The 20216-nt window shown below is 36.9% G+C and overlaps 1 protein-coding gene across 2 annotated transcripts in view; it reads right to left on the bottom strand.

The window, feature by feature from the left end:
• Positions 1 to 244: 244 nt before the first annotated feature.
• Positions 245 to 20216, bottom strand: part of LOC141668248 (peroxidase N1-like) — a 32317-nt gene continuing 12345 nt past the window's right edge. The window contains exons 1-3 of one of the 2 annotated variants that reach the window (XM_074475033.1): positions 1324 to 1752; positions 947 to 1109; positions 245 to 856 (exon numbers count right to left, since the gene is read on the bottom strand). In XM_074475033.1, the coding sequence (XP_074331134.1) occupies positions 438 to 856; positions 947 to 1109; positions 1324 to 1713 (972 nt within the window). In that variant the 5' untranslated portion in view covers positions 1714 to 1752 and the 3' untranslated portion in view covers positions 245 to 437. Of the gene's footprint in view, positions 857 to 946; positions 1110 to 1323; positions 1753 to 20216 lie in introns of those variants that run through there. The other variant, XM_074475034.1, reaches the window with a different exon arrangement.

Genomic DNA, 20216 nt, shown 5'->3' with positions numbered 1-20216 from the left:
AGGGAGCGAAAATTAAAAATAATTTTTTTACTACTAAACATATAAATATGTAATTTTTTTCCATAAATTTTAATACTAATTTTATAATTATACCTGAGTTTGGGATGACTGTCGTACCTGCCGGCCACCTCCCGCCTCGGTCTCTGCATTGCATGATCATGCTAGTAGATGTACCGATCATTGTTGAAATAAAGAATTATATATTGCAGTTGTTGCCTGACTCGTAGAATTTAGAAACATATGCTTATTTAAAAATTAAGCGAGAAAAGTTTTGAAATGGATTGCAGGTTTACATTTTATCAACCTTCTAGAGACTAGTACAACCTGAAAATTAGTTTGATCTTTGTTTGACAAAACTAGATTGATTGCAGGCTTACATTTCATCAACCTAGGAAATTTTCCAATACTAACCCTTAAAACTGTAATAGATCTTTAATCTAATTAACTGCTGAACAAACTTTACGAATTTCACCATCAGTTCCAGTTTTCACTCCAACATTAGTCATTCTAATCATGGCTTTACCAAATTCAACGTTTAACGTCAATCCAGCCAACCCTCTAATTCCTATAAACCTCTGCACAAAGTTCTTGGTTGTACTGTCCTGCCACAGGCTTTGATCAGATTCCAGAATTCCGCGGTTATTTTGCACATTTTTGAAGAAAGAATGATCGAATTTGTCACCGCTTCCGTAATCTAATGCAATACGTTTATTTCCATCTCCGTTCTGGGGACATAGAGATCGGAGTGTTGGGAGAAATGTGGGATCAATGGTAGGATCAGCACCGCCAGAGTTCGTGAAGTTGTAGAGTCTGTAGCTTACGAATTGGCATGCGACTGTTCCGATTGTGTGTCCTCCTATAATGCATATTTACAAATGATTTAGAAATTTCAATACACAAATTCATTTGACAGGTTCGAAATATATTATGTAATGTAATTGCTTACCAACAAGAGTAACAAGATCTTGAGCACTGAGGCCTACATCTGCAAATTTTTTCTTTTGCACAGTTACTGAATCTGTGAAACTCGGCAAATTAGCTGTATCGGAAGCTAATGAAACTCGTCCGTCTCTCCGGCCTGTTGGCACACGGTATGTCAATCCACCGACCTGCACGTAACACGCAAAATGATGATTAGTTACGTAATATTGTAATTAATTCGGAAGCAATACTTAATTCTTTTCTAAAATGTTAGTTTGTGTCATTAATCACGCATCATATTTTAAGCGGGAAATTACTGTAAATAGCCCTTTTTTTAACAATTAGGCTTATACGCCTTACAAATAAGTGTTTTTTGTAACTGTGAATAGCACATTAACTTACCGCAACTGTAGAGTCACGACCAGCAAGAGCAAGAATATCAGCACAAGACACAACTCCAGGGCATGCTGCCTCTAGTTGTGTTTTAGCATCATCAATGACTTCATATCCTCTCAACAGAAGATTTGGTGCAGCTGTTTTCTCAGCATTGCTGCCATCGATAAGAATCGAAGCATCACAACCATGAACAAAGCAATCATGGAAGATCATTCTTAGCAATCCCGGAGCAACAGCAGTGTTGGCCTTAACATGTTTCTTAACTGTGGCTGTAACAATTGATTCGGCTTTAGGACAAGAAGTCGAATAAAAGCCGACCCTAGTCTGTGCCAATGCCAAGGGTGCTACAAGTAAAAGAAGCACCAGCAGAGAGACTTTGTTAAGATAAGAATCCATTTGAGCTTGTAAGTTTTAATGTGTTGTTATGAGTTGATTGTGAGGATTATTGGCAAGGAAGATTGTGCATTTATAGTGATGATAATAAGTAGTATAAAAGAGTAGAACGCGTGGAGAATACAAGTACTACAATATTGTCAATTAAGGTTGCATGGGAAGAAATTTGAAAAGTTCGTCTGGCGGTGAGCTGGTGGAGCTCATTTGCCTAGGGCTGACCCAAATAATTTGATCGTATGCTCTCTTTTGAACAGTTCAATCATATACACCCACGTATGTTCACACAGTTTATAATTAATTATGGTTGGGGTTTGCAATGATAGACGTTATGTGGGGGATTGACATTGACATCACCGGTCGATTTATAAGTCAAAAATAGATATTATTTTTAATAATAATTAGTTACTAGTATATAACTCGTACAATTCACAGTCGTTTTTATTATTATATATTATAAATTATAATTTTAATAATATATTACTTGTATAATTCGATCTTATATTACTTGAATAAAATTTTTAAAATTTTATCTAACGGTTCTTATTAATTTGATCTGAAGACTCTAGATTGAGCGACTAAAGACCAACAATCAGTCCGCAAGGTTTGCGGTTTACCTTGGTTCACGTGGTTTGCAGGTTATTGCGTAAGCCCGTTTTACCCAGTGCGCACCCGAAGGATAGCGGCTGCGGGTTACCTACGATAAAAAAAAGACCAACAACCAAATTTTTAATATTTCGTATTTAATATAATATTATAGATAAGTATAGATAGATAGGTAGATGGTATACATAGATGTATTTACATAATTATATTGCGATATTAGTTTATTAAGAAGAGTGTTTTATGTTAAATATAATTACCGATTTGGAGTTACCAAAATAAACGTGACCAAGGATCAATAACCAAATTTTTAATATTTCATGTTTAATATAATAGTATTGATAATATATTTGATGACGGGAAAATATATTAACCTTTGAGTATATAATAGCCCAATACAATTTATAAGGAAAATGGTAAATTCAAAAGCTCATTTATTTAAATTTAAAACAAAAATACTAGATTAGTACTAACCACTAAATTTAACATCAACTTAGATAAAATTTGATGGTAAAATCAGCAACCGCTTCACGCATAAACTGAAAATCAGTTTTTTTTCAAAGGAGCAGCTTTTAGGTCAAAAGCAAATTTTAAATTTTACTAAGAAATAATTTTTTAACGGGAAATTCCCTCCACTTTTTAACCGATAGTAAGTAAGTTCAATTAATAAAAATTCGATTAAAAAATACACATAAATTTGACTGCGGTAAATTCAAAAAAAATTACCAATATCTTTTAAATTTGTCTGATTTAAGTTGAATTTAGTGGCGGTCAAATTTAGCTAAACTAAAAAGCCCTAACTTCTTATAGGGTTTAAAAAAGTACATAATTGAATTAATCATGTGAAGCTCATCAATTATGTTATTAGAAAGCAAATATCATGTTCAAAATATAAAATAAACCTTCTGATTATCATATCCTGCATATTCTCGCATGTTCGACATTAATCGTTAAAAACATATATATACTGCATGCATTTTATACAATTTCCGGTGTAACATGCAAAATGACCTACTGATACAAGCAATGAAACTTAATACTAAAGAGAAAATTATCAAGTATTATTCAAGAAGAAGAAGATGAATTGAAGACTCATTGTTACAGAGAAGTTGCAGAGAAAAAAGAAGAATTAACGCTATGATACAATCTGTGTGTTCTTATATCTGAAAGTGACTCTCTCTTTCATCTAAGTAAACAAATTTGCAGGTTGTTCATTAGTTGAAATATGATGAGTAACAATTAAACCTTGCTGCAATTTTTGTCGAACCAGGTGGCAATCGATTTCAATATGCTTTGTCCTTTCATGAAACACAGAGTTGGAAGCAATATGTAAAGCAGGTTTATTGTCACAGTATAGAGAGACAGGTACAAGAGATGGTGTGTGTAATTCTTTACACAAAGCAGTAAGCCAGGATATCTCACAACAAGCATCTGCCATAGCTCTGTATTCAGTTTCTGCTGAAAATCTGGATACAGTGGGTTGTCTTTTACACTTTCAGGAGATCAATGAATTACCAAGGAGGGCACAAAAACCAGTAATTGACTGTCTTGTCTGTTGACAACTACCCCAGTCTGCATCAGCAAAGACTCTTAAATCAAAAGAAGCAGTACTCGAGAAAAGAATGCCTTGCCCACAAGTGTGTTTGATGTATTTTACCAACTTTAAGGCAGCCAACCAATGTACTTCCTGAGGTTTATTCATAAACTGGGCTAATATAAGAACAGAGTATGATAAGTCAGGCCTAGTTATAGTCAAATAGATCAGTCTACCAATCAATCTTCTATATGCGGAAATATCAGTTAATACAACAGACTCAGATTCAGCAGTATGACCATGATTTTGATCCATTAGTACTTTTATTGGTTTTGCATCCAAATAACCAACATCTTTAATAATATCCAAAGAGTATTTTCTCTGATTCAGATAAATTCCAGCACTAGATCTTGCAATTTCTATTCCTAGAAAATACTTAAGAGCACCAAGATTTTTGATCTTAAATTGATTGGCCAGAAACACAATTACCTGATCCATGAGCTCAGGTGCATTACCAGTGAGTACCATATCATCAACATAAACTAGCATGACCACAATCTGAGATTCTTTCTTAAACACAAACAAGCTAGAATCACTAAATGTTTGTGTAAAACCAAACTGCAGTAATGCTTCTGACAAAGTTGTAAACCACTCTCTCGGTGCCTATCTTAGACCATACAGTGATTTTACTAATTTGCATACTAATCTTTGACCAGAAAATTGAGCTTGAATTGAGTCAGGAATTTTATAACCAGGAGGTATGTCCATATAGACCTCCTCATGAAGAGAACCATGCAGAAAAGCATTAGTTACATCAAGTTGAGTTAGTTTCCAATTATTCATGGCAGCTAAGGCTAGTAAGACTCTGGAAGTAGTCATCTTTGCAACAGGTGCAAATGTATCAAAGAAATCCAAGCCCTCTGTTTGTGTGAAACCCTTTGCTACTAGTCTAACTTTATATCTATCCACTTGACCATCAGGGTGGTACTTGACTTTATATAGCCATTTACAAACAACAATCTTTTTAGAGGGAGGTAAAGATACAATTTTCCAGGTTTGATTGGCCTCTAAAGCCGCAATTTCAACATTCATGGCAGTGCACCACTCAGGGGACTAAACTGCTTGCTTATAGTGTGTAGGTTCAGGAATTTTAGTGATGTTTACAAAAAATTGTGTATAAGGAAGTTTGAAGTTTGAGTAGGACACATAAGAGAGTTCAGATCTGGCTGAAGGATGTGTTCTGTATGAGAGAAATTAGAAACTAAGTGTGATGGAATACCAGTATAGTCACTATATTTTGAAGGGAGATGCCCGTGTCTCTGAGGTCTGACAAAAATCTGTGAATGAGAGGGAACAAAATTCTGAGTTGCAGAAAACTCCACAGTAGAATCTGTAGAAATATGAGGTGAGTGTTCTACAGATGGTTCATTAGAATCAGGAGGAGAAGGATGTTCAGGTGGTAGAGTGATAGGATCACTATCATAGGGATACTGAGAAATTGATGAAAACAGTGTAGGTAAAGTTGCAGGTTCTGTAGCATTAACAGTATCAAAAGGAAATGAAGTCTCAACAAATTTGACATCTCTAGACACAAATACTTGTTTTGTGTCTAAATTCAAAATCTTATATCCTTTCTTAGCATAAGGATATCCTAAGAAAACTCCTTTAATACTTCTAGGTCCAAATTTATCACTATTATGAGGAACAATAGTAGCATAGCATAGACATCCAAAGACTCTTAAAAAAGAATAATCAGGTAGTGTATTGAATAAGATTTCATAGGGAGATACACCATTGAGTAAGGGAGTTGGTGTTCTGTTAATCAAATAACAGGCAGTAAGAACACAATCACCCCACAGACTAATTGGAAGTTTGGCTTGAAATCTGAGCGCTCTTTCTACATTTAACAAGTGTCTATGTCTTCTTTCTACTATACCATTTTGCTGAGGAGAATAAGGATATGATGTTTGATGTACTATACCATTTGATCTAAGCAAGGAATTTACAGATTGATTCACAAACTCTGTGCCATTATCCGACCTTAAGGTTTTGATAGTGACATTAAAATGATTCTGAATGTAAGCAATAAAATCAGTCAAGTGTAAATGTACAAAAGATTTATCACTTAACAAGAATAACCAGGTTGCTCTGGACTTATCATCCACAAGAGTCAAGAAATAGGTACAATTTCCATGAGTTTTAGTTCTATAAGGACCCCATAAGTCCATATGAACTAAGTCAAACAGATGAGAACTACAAGAGACACTAGGAGGAAATGGATTCCTAACTTGTTTTGACAAATGACAGACATCACATTCATGTGATAGTTTAGCCTTACAAGAAAAAGGAAACAGTTGCAAAACTAAAACAGGTACACGACCAGTCCTGGCATGCTAAAGATCTGCATCTGATGAAGAAGAAACAAGCAGAACAGTAGAAAAAGTTGAATAAAAAGAGGAAGTGTTGAGAATGTACAGACCATCTGATGAATTCATCAATGAAGGGTCCTGAAGAGAACACACATGGTCATTAAATACCACATTCATGAATGTTGATTTTAAGAATTTTGAAAAAGGCAATAAGTTGTACTGAAAACTAGGTACGCAGAGCACATTATATAATATGATCTGAGTAGTAAGTACCACAGTACCAATATGTGTAACAGTAGCAGTGTTACCATTGGGAAGATGTAACAGTGACTTACAAGACACATGATTACTTAATAAATGAAAATGTGGAGTTACATGGTCTGTAGCTCCTGTATCTATGATTCAATTAACAGAGTCAGTAGACTGTAAGGCAACAGGGCTAGCAAAGTGCAGAACAGTACCTGTAAATTTTGCACTGTTCACAGAAGAGGTAGATGCAGCATCTGATGTCAGAGATGTTGATTTTATAGTTTGTTGCAACATCTGAATGATTTGTTTACACTGATTATCAGATTACTGAATAGCATCTGAAGTATTGTCTGAACCATATCCTTTCGAGCCAGATTGATCCAAAGTTGGTGTATTCTGCACCTGTGCAGTAACATTCCTAGCAGATAGAAACTTTGGCTTTGGCTTGGGCTTGCCAAACATTTTATGCCATGTTGGATAACCATGTAGACAATAACACTTGTCTTTGACGTGCCTCAGTCATGTGACAGTAATCACAATACACAGGGGAAGAATTAGTACTTTTCTTGTAATTCCTGTTAAAACCAGCTGCGTGTTTTACTGACATTGCCATATTTTCAGAATTCAGCTGCTGTTGACCACTAACCTCTCTCTGATTTTCATCCTGTAGTAACATTGCATAACACCGACTTAAAGAAGGGAGAGGCTGCATAAGAAGGATTTGCCCTCTGATACTTGTGAAGTGATCATTTAGACCCATTAAGAATTGTGTCAGCTGAATTGTCTGATCATGAGATTCCAGCTTTGTGTTGATATTACAAGTACAGATTGCACAGGTACACCTTGGATTAGCAGCTATGCACTCAAGTTCATCATGTATAGTTTTGAACTTAGTAAAATATGCAGCAATAGACAATGTGCCTTAAGTAAGATGAGAAATCTCCTTTCTAAGACTGAATAGTTTTGGAACATTAGTTTGTGCATAACGCACCTGTAAATCATCCCAAATAGCCTTTGCAGATCTCATGTACACAGTGCTATTTCTGATAGTGACAGAAACAAAATTAAGTATCCAAGAAGTCACCATATTATTACACCTTAGCCAATGAGCATACAACGGAGAGTTAGCAGCAGGCTGAGCATATGAACCATCAACAAATCCAATTTTCAGCTTTGACGCCAAGGCAATTTCCATAGATCGCTTCCATTGACTATATTTTTGCTCATCTAAGATTACTGTAGTAAAAATGAGTCCTGGATTATCTGAAGGATGCAGATAATAAGGATGATTCACGTCTAAGAGTGTTGAACTGGATGTAGATCCCATGGTAGCAGCGAAATATGAAGCCGCAGTAGTAGTCATGATAGGATTTAGTATGTATGAACAATATACACACAGATGAAAAAACAACAAATTATCAAACAGTTGATGTGCACATCACACACATAACTTTGATTTTCTCACTAGAATATGATTGTTTAGACAATCAGTAACAAGAATTGATCACTGAAGTTATTTGCACACATGATTCACAATTAATCAAAGAGATAACAAAAACTGAATTGATGTATAAAATTTGTAAAGTTAATGAGTAATAACAATGCGAAATGAGTAATAACAAGATGATCAGTTGTGTATCTAATGAGATAAGTGCTGTTAAATCAAACTTATCTTGTATGTTTCACCATTGATGACAAGTAACGAAGATCTTGAAGATTTCACAGTGATGAAGAACAAGTTCTGCTTGTAACGGATCAAAAAACATGTTATTCCTAGTGGACTAACAATGAGATTTACAGAAGGGGGGGTTGAATGTAAATCTCAAAACTCTTTCAAGTTTTGAGCAGTTTTAAGGACTGTGTGTTCAAGATGAACAAGTGTGTGAATTGCTTTAAGCTGATACAGACAGATATATATTCAAACACTTATGAAAATAACACAGCAGAACTTAAAAACTTTTCTGGTGGATTTGTTGTTCCACCAGAGATGGTATTTCAGAAATTCTGTGATCTAAGAATTTGATCACAGCTGCGTCCTAGTACAAACTAGATAATTTTTCTCTCAAGATTTTTCTAAACAGCTCTGGAAAAATTCTTATCTAATTACTAGCTACTACTTGGTTTATATATTACCAAGTTTACAAGTGAAGACAATGATATAATAAAATAATAAAGTGATATCTCCACTTGTTTCTTCTCCAGTTCACTCCAGTACTTTGTTGACTTAATGTCTCTTTATACTAGAGTAGAACGGCTGCTTTTTCTGATGTTCCTGAAATTAGGCTTCCATATTTCAGTTATCTCTGTTCACCCACGTGCCTCTGTTTGTAGGTACAACTACCACTTATCAACGGTTAATCAGAACATCCGTTGAAGCTTTCATCCGTTGATACACTCATCCGTTGAAGGATGTTATCCGTTGAAGCTTTCATTCATTGATGCTCTCATCCGTTGAAGGATGTTATCTGTTGAAGCTTTAGAGACATCCGTTGAAGCTTAGCTTCTCATCCGTTGAAGGTCTTTAAGTCATCCGTTGATACCACTTCATTTATACAAAATTACAAGGCATGAAATATTTACAATTGACCTTCCTATCTGCATATCTTCTAGTAGTCAACATGACTCATAGTTTCTCTCAACTTCTAAGAATTACATCTTAAATACAGAGACTGAAATATGCTACAACACTAGACTTATTTCTAAGTAAAGCTACACCATCAACGGATAGCCAAAGTGGTCTTATCCGTTGAGGCTACAGACACTGAATTTCTACTTAAGTGTTTTGTTAAACATATCATCAAACTAATGCACATATTTTCCTAACAATCTCCCCCTATTTATGTCTATAAGAATTGTAGGCATAAATTCAGGGTTAACTTGATGATAACAAAACACTTAACAGATATATGAAATGAAACTAAGCAGAAATTCAAAAGTGCTGCAAAAGTGTATGTACTAGGAGGTAATTGAAGATTTACAGTATTTCCAAGGGAGCTCCTCTAGCCTGAGCAAATCATTATTTTCTTCTTTGTCCCCTGGTTTTCTTTCCTAGCCCTTTGTCATTTTCCTCAATTTGGAGTTGGAGTTGTCTGAAGAATTCAGCTTCATCTTCAACACTGATATCCAACTTAGATTGCATTTCCTTGAGAGTTTCATTGCTGGCAATCTTGAGTTGGTCTTCAAGTCTGAAAAATCTTCTGACTCCTTTGTCATCTCTAAATTCCATCAACCAATGAGGTGATTTGTGAATTGTAGTTCCCCTTTCTTGTATGAGTAAGGTTCTGGGCAAAGCATTGGGTTCCCTCCAAGTCTTCCTTATGTTGGCAATCTTGTTGAGAATTTCAGTCTTAGCAGTTCTGGTAAAGCCAGAATCCTTCTGTATGGCTGAAAAGACTCTGATCAAGGTAGAGTAGCCTTCATTCAGAATCCTGTAGAGAGGCCATGTTCTTTCCCCAGCTCCCTTGTATCTGAACACCAATCTCTCTGGTAGCTGTCTGTAGGCAGCTATTCCCCTTACTTCCTCCAGCTCATCCAGATAGAGATTAATGTCTGAAGCTTCTTTTATGTCACAGATGTGAACATAATCATCTTTAGAAATGGGTGGCTTAGGGTTAGGTTTTTGTTTTTGAGTGAATTTCTTAGAGGTTATGGGAGGTGTAGATTTGGGTTTTCTTTTCTGTTTCTTTGGTAGTGGAAGAGTGGTTAGAAAGGTAGGCAATTTGATGGTGTCCCAATCAATAGGTTCCTCTTTTGGAATGATTGGTTCACCATGGATGTTTATAGTGGGATTAGCAATAAAGGGTTCAGGTATGGAAGGTAGTGGTTTAGATGTAGATTTGGTTTGTTCAGGGTTGTCTTCACTCCTTCTGTGTGCCTTGGCCTTTCTTCTGTTTCCCTTCTGCCATTCCTCTCTTTCCTCCATACTCTCACCAAATATACTTCCAAAAACCTCATCTAGGTCTGCAATCTTGTCTTCACCCCTGACTTCAATTCCTTTTTCTTCTTCAACTTGACTTGACTTTAGCTGTTGTTCAAGCTTTGCTTGTGCTCTTTTGTCAGCCATTAGTTGCTTGACTTCTTCCTTCTTGGCTATTGAGAATTTGGGATGTCCTTGCATCACACATATGCTCTTTCCCTCTCTAGAGATAATAGCCCTATTTCTCCTTACAGCCTCATCCATGGTCTCTTTGAGATAAGCAATACTCCTACCTAAAAGCTTGTTCTCATCAGCTTTTGGAGGAGGAAAGTCCACTTCTTTTAAAGGATTCTTTGTAGAGTCCTTATTGGATCTTTTATTGGGCTTGAGAATTATAGCTTGTAGTTCTTTGGAAGAAGCTTCTCCATCCTTATGTCTCCCTACTGGCTTGAGCTCCATGTTGATTGGTTCAATCTTTGTGCTATATTTCACAGATCTTGATTTATTTTGTGTAGAGCCAAACAACTGTTGCACCCTTTCATCAATTCTCCTCCTTTGCTCTTGTACTTGAATTTCAGCTGCTGCCAGTTGGATTAAATCAATTCCATCAGGCTTTCCTTTGATTTGAATGATTGGAGAAGTAGTGATGGCAGGAACTAGCACTTTAGATATTTTGATTTTTGTAGATGGCTCTCCTTCCCCTTCCCTTTTACTCTCCCCCTTTTTGTTATCATCAAGGAGAGGGGTCAAGCCTTGTGCTTTTGCCAGCTGCATTAGGAGACTGGTTTGAGATTGTTGGTTGTGAAGAATGGTGGCCACAGAATCTTCAATAACTTGAACTCTGTCTTCCAACTTGGCCAGCCTTTTCTCAGTAACTGATTCCTTTTTCAATCTCGAAACCAAGTCCTGCAATGTACCATAGGGCATGACTGAATCCAATTTTTCAGAACTGTAGGATTTCAAGTCAGCAATATCCTTCCTGAGATCATCCATACTCAGATTCTGCTTTACTTGCTGCAACTTCATGAGATGCAGTGAGTCCAGGTGAGCTTGAAGGATAGCCTTGATACTTGCATGTGAAGTATTCTGAATGGCCTGTTGAATAGTGTTGATTTGTTTGACTAAGGAGACATTGAATTCCCCTGATCTATACTCCTTTGTCAAAGCCCATTCAGGTAGATTTGGAATTGAACTAGGGCCTTCATCTCCCCCTAAGTTCATGCTTCCATCAAAAGAAACAGAGTCATCATCATCAGAATTTACTCCAAATTCCTCAGATGGCTCACCAGCTGTAGAAGGCATCTTGTTAATAGCAGCTTTATCCCTTTGAAGAGATTCTGTTGTATGTACTAGATGTAGTGTCTTCTCTGCCTCCTCATTGCCCTGAGCAGCCAACATTTGATAGGCTGACACAGGATGAGTAAAAGTGTCAGCATCCAAGGAAATGTTATCAATTACAGCTTTGTAATGTTGCTGAAATTGTCTTTCCTTTTCAGCATCATCCACAATCATTGACTCATTAGCAATGGCTGGATCCACCCTTATAGCTTCTGTACCTGCTATTCTCTCAATTTCTCTATATTCTTGCATCAGGGGCTCCCCCTGGCTCACACATCTCACTCCCTCACCTTCACCTACTAAAGTGGAACTCCTCTCACTTACTTTTGCCATGCTGGAAGAAATAGCATGCATATATGAGCTCTCAACCTCTCCTTTTGCCTGGGAGCAACCCAGCCTCTCACTCAAATTTTCACTCCCTTCCCTCAGTCCTAAAAGAGATTGTACAGTTGCCATGTCCTCTACAGTTGAAATAGTTTCTGTTAAGTGTGTAGAGGCCATCAACGGATAAGGAGTATCCGTTGAAGTGGAAACTGATGATATCAACGGATAACTGCTGTTAAGCTTATCCGTTGAAGAACAACCACTTGTCAACGGATGAGTGATATCCGTTGAAGAAGGAAAAGAAGTAGAAATTGAAAGTGATATAACTGTTGAATCTGTGTGGATTGATTTGAGAATTGGTGACACAGATCCTTCAATTACATCTGAAAGAATTTGTGGGTGATCCAACAAATCATCTAAAAGACGATGATCACCTATATTTGAGTGGGGCTCCTCCCTGAGTTTTAATGAGGGAGAATCAGGAATTGATGTGAATATCATATCCACATCCAGAGAGGGTGTTGGAGAGTTTGATAAATGGTGTGTTTCTATATTGAGAGAATGGGGCTGTGATTCCACATTTGCTGGAATCACATCAAGCTGAATTTGAGAAGGCACAGATACTGGTGGATGTATCTGTGCTGTGTGTGTCCCTTGTGTGGAAACTAGGGTTTTGGTCTTCTTCTTTCTTGAAAAGGCTTTAATTGGTGAATGTGTGGCTTCAGTGTCCCTCCCTCTTTTGTTCTGTGTCCCTGGTTGGGGACTCTTTTCAATAGTTACATCCTTTTGGGAGGATGCAACTAGGGATGTGCTGGACTCCTTTTGAACCACCACAGTCTTTTGAGAGACTGTGGCTTGGCTGGTTTGGGTACCACTCACCTCTCCCACCTTATCCTGGGGGGCTTTTTGATGTTCACCCCTCCCCTCACCACTCACACCCTGTTCACTCCCTTCAGGGTTTTTGGTAGTTGTTACAACTGTTGTCTTTTGAGAGACAACAGAGGTAGGCTTCTTTGACTTGACTTTGGAAATTTTAGTTTTGGTGGCTTTGGTAGGAGCCTGTTTGGTCAAAGACACAGGTTCCATAGCCACACTAGAAGGCAAAGAAACACTGGGGTTGGAAATAGTAGGAGTAATGGAAACATTTACCTCACTTACCCGTGGTGTATTCATAATTGGCAAGTATACCAATGGCACCTGGCTGTTGAGGTTCATTCTCAAAAGGTCTGCAAGGACCCTTTTCTCTTGTGCCCAGCATTTGAGCTTATTATTCTCATTGGATATAACCAAACCTTCAGCAACATGGTTAGCTAACAACATAAAGAATCTAGCAAAGTAGATGTTATGTGGTCTATTAGCTTTGTTACCTAATCTGGAACCTAATTCTAGCATAACACAGTTGCTAAAATTAAAATACCTATCAGAAACAAGCATATAGAGCATATTAACTAGAGATGAAGTTATGGCATCAAAATTACTAATTTTCCCAGAGAAAACCTTGATAAAGGCATCTCCAAGAAAACTCCATTCTTTCCTAAGTCCTTTCCTTCTAATACTACCTAAACTGGCAGAATTAAAAGCATAGCCTATGGAATCTAGCATTGCAGAGACATCTTTATCAGTGTGTGGTGTCATGGCATTATTCTCAGGCAACTTAAAGCAAGATTGTACATCATCACAATTAATGCAATAGTTCTTACCTTTGAGAGAGAAGGCAATAGTCATATCTGTGGAGTTAAACTCTGCAGTAGTCCAAATTTCCTCTACCACCTCACAGTAGATGGTTGGGGCTTCCAACATCGCATAGCTCAGTTTGCAGTTCTTGATGAAGTCCATCATCTTGTGATAATCAGAATGGGCTTCATTCTTTTCAACCAAGACTATGAAATTATTCTTTTCATAAACAAATCCTGTTTGAGACATAATTTTAACTACTGGTGCCATTGTTGTGAGTAGAGGTTGCAGAGAAAAACTTGAGAAATAAGAGAGAGAGAATGATAATTGCAAGAAAGCGTAAAGTGAGAATAAGAATTCAATTGGGCTTTTATACTTTCTTGAATTAAAACGTAAATAAAATAATTAAAATATACTTTTAAGTAAGTGATAGCCGTTCAGGAATAAATAAAACTGTAGAGATTCTGAAAATTACCGTAAATACACATGCATACAACACTGTATATTTGTATCAACGGTTGAGTAAAAGAATCAAAGGCTGTGAAACACCTGAAACGACTGATGTGTCATTTCAACGGATAAGGTAAACTATTATCCGTTGAAAAGCACTTCAGCTTTATCCGTTGACGGATAAAAATTCCAGAAATGTATTTGTCTTTCAACGGATAATGAACATCCGTTGACAGAACAATTTTGACTTTCAACGGATAGGGAACATCCGTTGATGAAATAATCTGTGTTAGAAGTCAAATTTGTTCTAGTAGCTAATACATTTCAGGCTTCAATTCAAATTGCAATAAGGATATGAATTTTAAGAGTAATTAAGCATACCTAGCTCACTTACTAATCTTGTGAATGTTGATTCATCAAGTGGCTTGGTAAATATGTCTGCAATTTGTTGTTCACTTGGAACAAAATGTAGTTCCACTGTACCATTCATGACATGTTCCCTAATGAAGTGGTACTTGATATCAATGTGCTTGGTTCTTGAGTGCTGTACAGGATTCTCTGTTATGGCTATGGCACTTGTGTTGTCACAAAAGATAGGAATACTATCAACATGAAGTCCATAGTCAAGGAGTTGATTTCTCATCCATAACACTTGAGAGCAGCAACTTCCAGCAACAATGTATTCAGCCTCAGCTGTAGAAGTAGAGACTGAATTTTGCTTTTTGCTAAACCATGATACAAGCTTGTTTCCCAGGAATTGGCAGGAGCCTGTTGTACTTTTCCTGTCTATTTTGCAACCTGCATAGTCTGCATCTGAATAACCAATTAGATCAAAGCCAGATTCTCTAGGATACCAAATACCTAAATTTGGTGTACCCTTGAGATATCTGAAAATCCTTTTGATAGCTATTAAGTGAGACTCCCTAGGATCAGCTTGAAATCTAGCACACAGACATGTAGCAAACATTATATCTGGTCTGCTAGCAGTTAAATATAAAAGTGAACCAACCATGCCTCTATAACTTGTAATGTCCACAGACCTTTCAGTCTTATTTAATTCAAGTTTGGTGGCAGTGGCCATGGGAGTTTTTGCAGATGAACATTCCATTAAGTCAAACTTCTTTAAAAGATCATGAATGTATTTAGTTTGACTAATGAAAATTCCATTACTAACTTGTTTAATTTGTAAACCAAGAAAATAGGTTAGTTCTCCCATAAGGCTCATTTCATAATTACTTTGCATTAGCTTAGCAAACTTTTTACAAAGTTTATCATCTTTAGAACCAAATATTATGTCATCTACATAAATTTGAACAAGTATACTAGAGCCATTAACATTTCTAAAGAAGAGAGTTTTATCAACAGTACCTCTAATGAAGTGATTCTCCAAAAGAAATTTTGATAAGGTTTCATACCAGGCTCTAGGTGCTTGCTTCAGTCCATAGAGTGCTTTCAACAGATAATACACATAGTCTGGAAAATTTGGATCTTCAAATCCTGGAGGTTGACTTACATAGACTTCTTCCTCTAATTTCCCATTTAGAAATGCACTCTTGACATCCATTTGATAGACTTTGAAATTGGCATGGGCTGCATAGGCTAGAAAAATTCTGATGGCTTCAAGTCTTGCAACAGGAGCATATGTCTCATCAAAATCTATTCCCTCTTGCTGAGAATAGCCTTTAGCAACCAATCTGGCTTTATTTCTTATGATAATGCCATTTTCATCCATCTTGTTTCTGAATACCCATTTTGTGTCAATATGACTCTTGTTCTTTGGTTTGGGTACCAGCTTCCAAACTTGGTTTCTCTCAAATTGGTTTAGCTCTTCCTGCATAGCTAATATCCAATCTGGATCCAATAAGGCTTCTTCCACTTTCTTAGGTTCCTCCTGAGATAGAAAACTACTATACAGACATTCATCTTGAGTAGCTCTTCTTGTTTGCACTTTAGATGATGCATCACCAATGATCAGTTCAAAGGGATGATTCTTGGTCCATTTCCTTTGAAGTGGAAGATGTGCTCTAGATGAGGTGGCCTCAGTATTGTCATGATGTGAGACAGAGTGTTGATTAGTTGAAACTCCCCCTGAGTTGTTGGTCCTTTGCAGGGAACTTGGAGTTCTATCAACTGATGATGTAAATCTATTATCCGTTGATGAAATACGATCAACAGATGTTTCATTTTGTACTTCAACGGATGATGCACTATGTCTTTCAACGGATACTGCATTGCCTCTATCAACGGATGCAGTATTTTGTGCATTATCCAAGGGCATGTTTTGAATCCCTTTTGAAGTGTCATCTCCATCAATCTCCCCTTCACTATCATCACAATATATCTCAATGTTGTCAAATTTGAGTCTCTCATTTTGTCCCTCATCTGTTAGTCCATCAATCTTTTTATCATCAAACACAACATGTACAGATTCCATAACAATGTTGGTTCTTAGATTGTAGACCCTATAAGATTTTCCAGCTGAATAACCAACAAATATCCCTTCATCAGCCTTTGCATCAAACTTCCCTTTATGGTCAGATTGATTCCTTAGTATAAAACATTTACATCCAAAGACATGAAGAAAGTTTAGAGTTGGTTTTCTTCTCTTGAACAACTGATAAGGAGTCATGCCTTTAGCTTGATTGATCAAAGAAATATTTTGAGTGAAACAGGCACAATTAACAGCTTCAGCCCAAAAATATGTTGGTAACTTTGATTCTTCAAGCATTGTTCTGGCAGCCTCAATTAAAGATCTGTTCTTTCTTTCAACTACCCCATTTTGCTGAGGTGTTCTTGGAGCTGAGAACTCATGCATGATTCCATTTTCTTCACAGAACAGCCTTATTGACAAATTTTTGAACTCAGTTCCATTGTCACTCCTGATATTCCTAACCTTCAAGTCAGGATGATTATTGATTTGCCTGATGTGATTGATAATGATTTCACTTGCTTCATCCTTTGATCCAAGAAAATAGACCCATGAAAACTTTGAGAAATCATCTACAATCACTAAGCAATATCTTTTTCTTGCAATTGACAATACATTGACTGGTCCAAACAAATCCATATGTAGCAGCTGTAATGGTTCATCAATTATTGTTTCAAGCTTCTTCTGAAATGATGCTTTCCTTTGTTTGCCTTTCTGACAAGCATCACACAGACCATCCCTTGAGAATTCAACAAGAGGAATTCCTCTTACTAAGTCCTTTTTGACTAGATCATTCATTGTCTTGAAATTCAAATGGGATAGCTTCTTGTGCCATAGCCAACTTTCAACTGAACTTGCCTTGCTGAAGAGACAAGTAATAGATTCTGCATCTGTAGAGTTGAAGTCAGCTAAGTACACATTTCCTTTTCTAACTCCAGTTAGATCCACTTTGTTGTCTTTCTTACTAGTGACAACACAGGCTTCAGAATTGAAGGAAACTGTATTCCCTCTATCACATAGTTGACTGATGCTCAGTAAGTTATGTTTGAGACCATCAACTAATGCAACTTCATCTATGATGACATTCCTTGTTAAAATTAAGCCATATCCCATAGTAAATCCTTTGCTGTCATCTCCAAAGGTTATTCTAGGGCCAGCTCTCTCCTTAAACTCTGTGAGCAGGGTGAAATCTCCTGTCATGTGTCTTGAACAGCCACTGTCCAAGTACCATAGATTTCTTCTATTTCCCTGCACACCATAAAATCAATCAATTTGATTTTGGTACCCAAGTTTCCTTGGATCCATTCTTGTTAGCCTTTCTCCTAGACTTCATTCCTCCTGCATCTTTAGACTTAGGTAACTTTGAGTCAACCTTGGTCTTGGATGTGGTTGGTTGAGGTGTAGGGTTAGTCACAGAATCATTTAGCACATTTGGAATATGATAAGGCATGGATTGTGCATACATGTTATTCCACATAGGCATATTGTATGGCATTTGAGGCATACTAAATGCAGCAAGATAAGGATTGTTAAAATATGGCATGTTTGCAAAATGTGCATAAGGATTCTGTTGAGACATAGTAGGCATAGCATGTAGAGGTGATGCAGACATGTTAGGCATGGAAGAGGGTACAGGCATGGGAGTTTTCTTAATAGATTTGCAATTAGCAGATAGATGATTAACACTACTACAATGCACACAGCTTTTTCTAGGAGCATACTTGTCAGGTGTGTAATTATTATGTTTGTTAACCCCTACCTTCCCATTTCTATTAGATTTTCTTTTAGTTTCCTTTTTATCCTCAACCAATTTGAGCCTATTATTTAACTGTTCTAAGGTCATGTGCCCTATATTCACCTTACTGACATCTTTGGATGTGCTTGCTTCTTCTTTGACAAAGTTCTTGGAAGTTGAACCAAACTTTTTGTTGAGTTTCTTTAGATTTTCACTATTACAAACATCTGCCTGTTTTAATTGAGGAACCTTCAACGGATGCTCCTTTTCTTCCTTCAACGGATAACTTTCATCATCCGTTGATTCCACATCCGTTGACAGCCCATCAATTAATTCCAGTTTTTTTTTGTTTTTATCCCAGGCAGTTTCACAGAATGATTCAATTCCTTGGACCTTGGCAATTTGAGCACTAACATCCCTAGATGTTTTCCAGGCTTTAATCACCTCTTGCTCTCTCTAATTGATTAGAAAGTATTTCTACTTTCTTAACAGATTCAGCTAGTTCATTTTCAACAGATATACAATACAGTTTAGTCTTTTCTAGGTCAATTAACTTATCTTCTAACACAGCATTTCTATTACTTAAAAACAGATTATTCTCTTTAATCCTACTATTTTCTTTAGCAAGAGATTTAAGAGACACACACAAATGATACAGTTCAGTAGACATGTCATTAAAAGCATCATTGCACTCTTCTTTAGTAAGCTGTGTTATATCAGTAGTAATTACCTGGTTGCTTGATGAACTAACTTCATTCTCCTCAGAATCAGCCATGAGAGCCAAGTTGACATATTCCACTTCTTCATCCTCTTCTTCTCCATCAGCTGCCCAGTCTCTTTCTTGAGTTATGAAAGCCCTTTCCTTTTGCTTGAGCAGATCAAAATATTTCTTTTTGTAATCTACTTGATCAGATTTCTTCTTTTCAGAAGTTGGCTTTCTGCACTCACTTGCAAAGTGTCCACTTATACCACAATTAAAACACTTGAACTTGGATTTGTCCACCATGTTCTTATGAGGTTTAGTGGCTCTAATGTTTTTCCTAAACTTCATCTTTGCAAATCTCCTGGACAGAAATGCAAGATGCTCATCAATACTATCAGAGTCATCTTGACTGGAGTTGTCTTCATTCTCAGCAACTTGCTCTTTACCCTTACCTGATTCTGGATTTCTTACACCATCTTTGGAGCTTGATGTAGATCTCACAGTTTCTTGTCTGCAATCTCTCTCATTTTCAGCTACCAATGCAACTGAACCTCCTTTCTTTCTCCCCTTCTCCAATACCTCATCCTGTTCCAACTCTAGTTCATAAGTCTTCAAGATTCCATATAATCTTTCAAGAGTGAAGTCCTTATAATCCTGAGAGTTTCTCAAGGAGACAGTCATGGGTTTCCATTCCTTTGGCAAGGATCTTAAGAATTTAAGATTTGAATCCTTCACCTGGTACACTCTGCCATACAGCTTTAATCCATTCAACAGCTTTTGGAATCTGTTAAATGTGTCATTTAAAGATTCATTTTCTTCAAAATGAAAATACTCATACTGTTGAATGAGAAGCTGCATCTTGTTCTCTTTTACTTGTTCTGTACCTTCACACAGCAGCTGAACTGTGTCCCAAACCTCTTTGGCAGTTGAGCAATTTATCACATTATCAAACATATCCTTGTCAAGACCATTAAACAAAATGTTCATAGCCTTCTTATCCTTGTGGACTTCTTCTGTGTCTTCCATTGTCCATTCTGCTCTAGGTTTTGGAATGGATTGACCAACAACAATTGTGGCCGTAGCAACTGTGGCTACTTTGTGGGGAATGTGAGGACCATTCTCAATGCAGTTTACATAACCTTCATCTTGGGAGAGTAGATGAAGGTGCATTTTCACCTTCCAATGG

The sequence above is a fragment of the Apium graveolens genome, chromosome 6, assembly GCF_009905375.1.
Source record: "Apium graveolens cultivar Ventura chromosome 6, ASM990537v1, whole genome shotgun sequence".
Classification (NCBI taxonomy): Eukaryota; Viridiplantae; Streptophyta; class Magnoliopsida; order Apiales; family Apiaceae; genus Apium; species Apium graveolens.
Note: the sequence above shows the minus strand (reverse complement) of the source record. Positions and strands in the feature narration are given on the sequence as shown.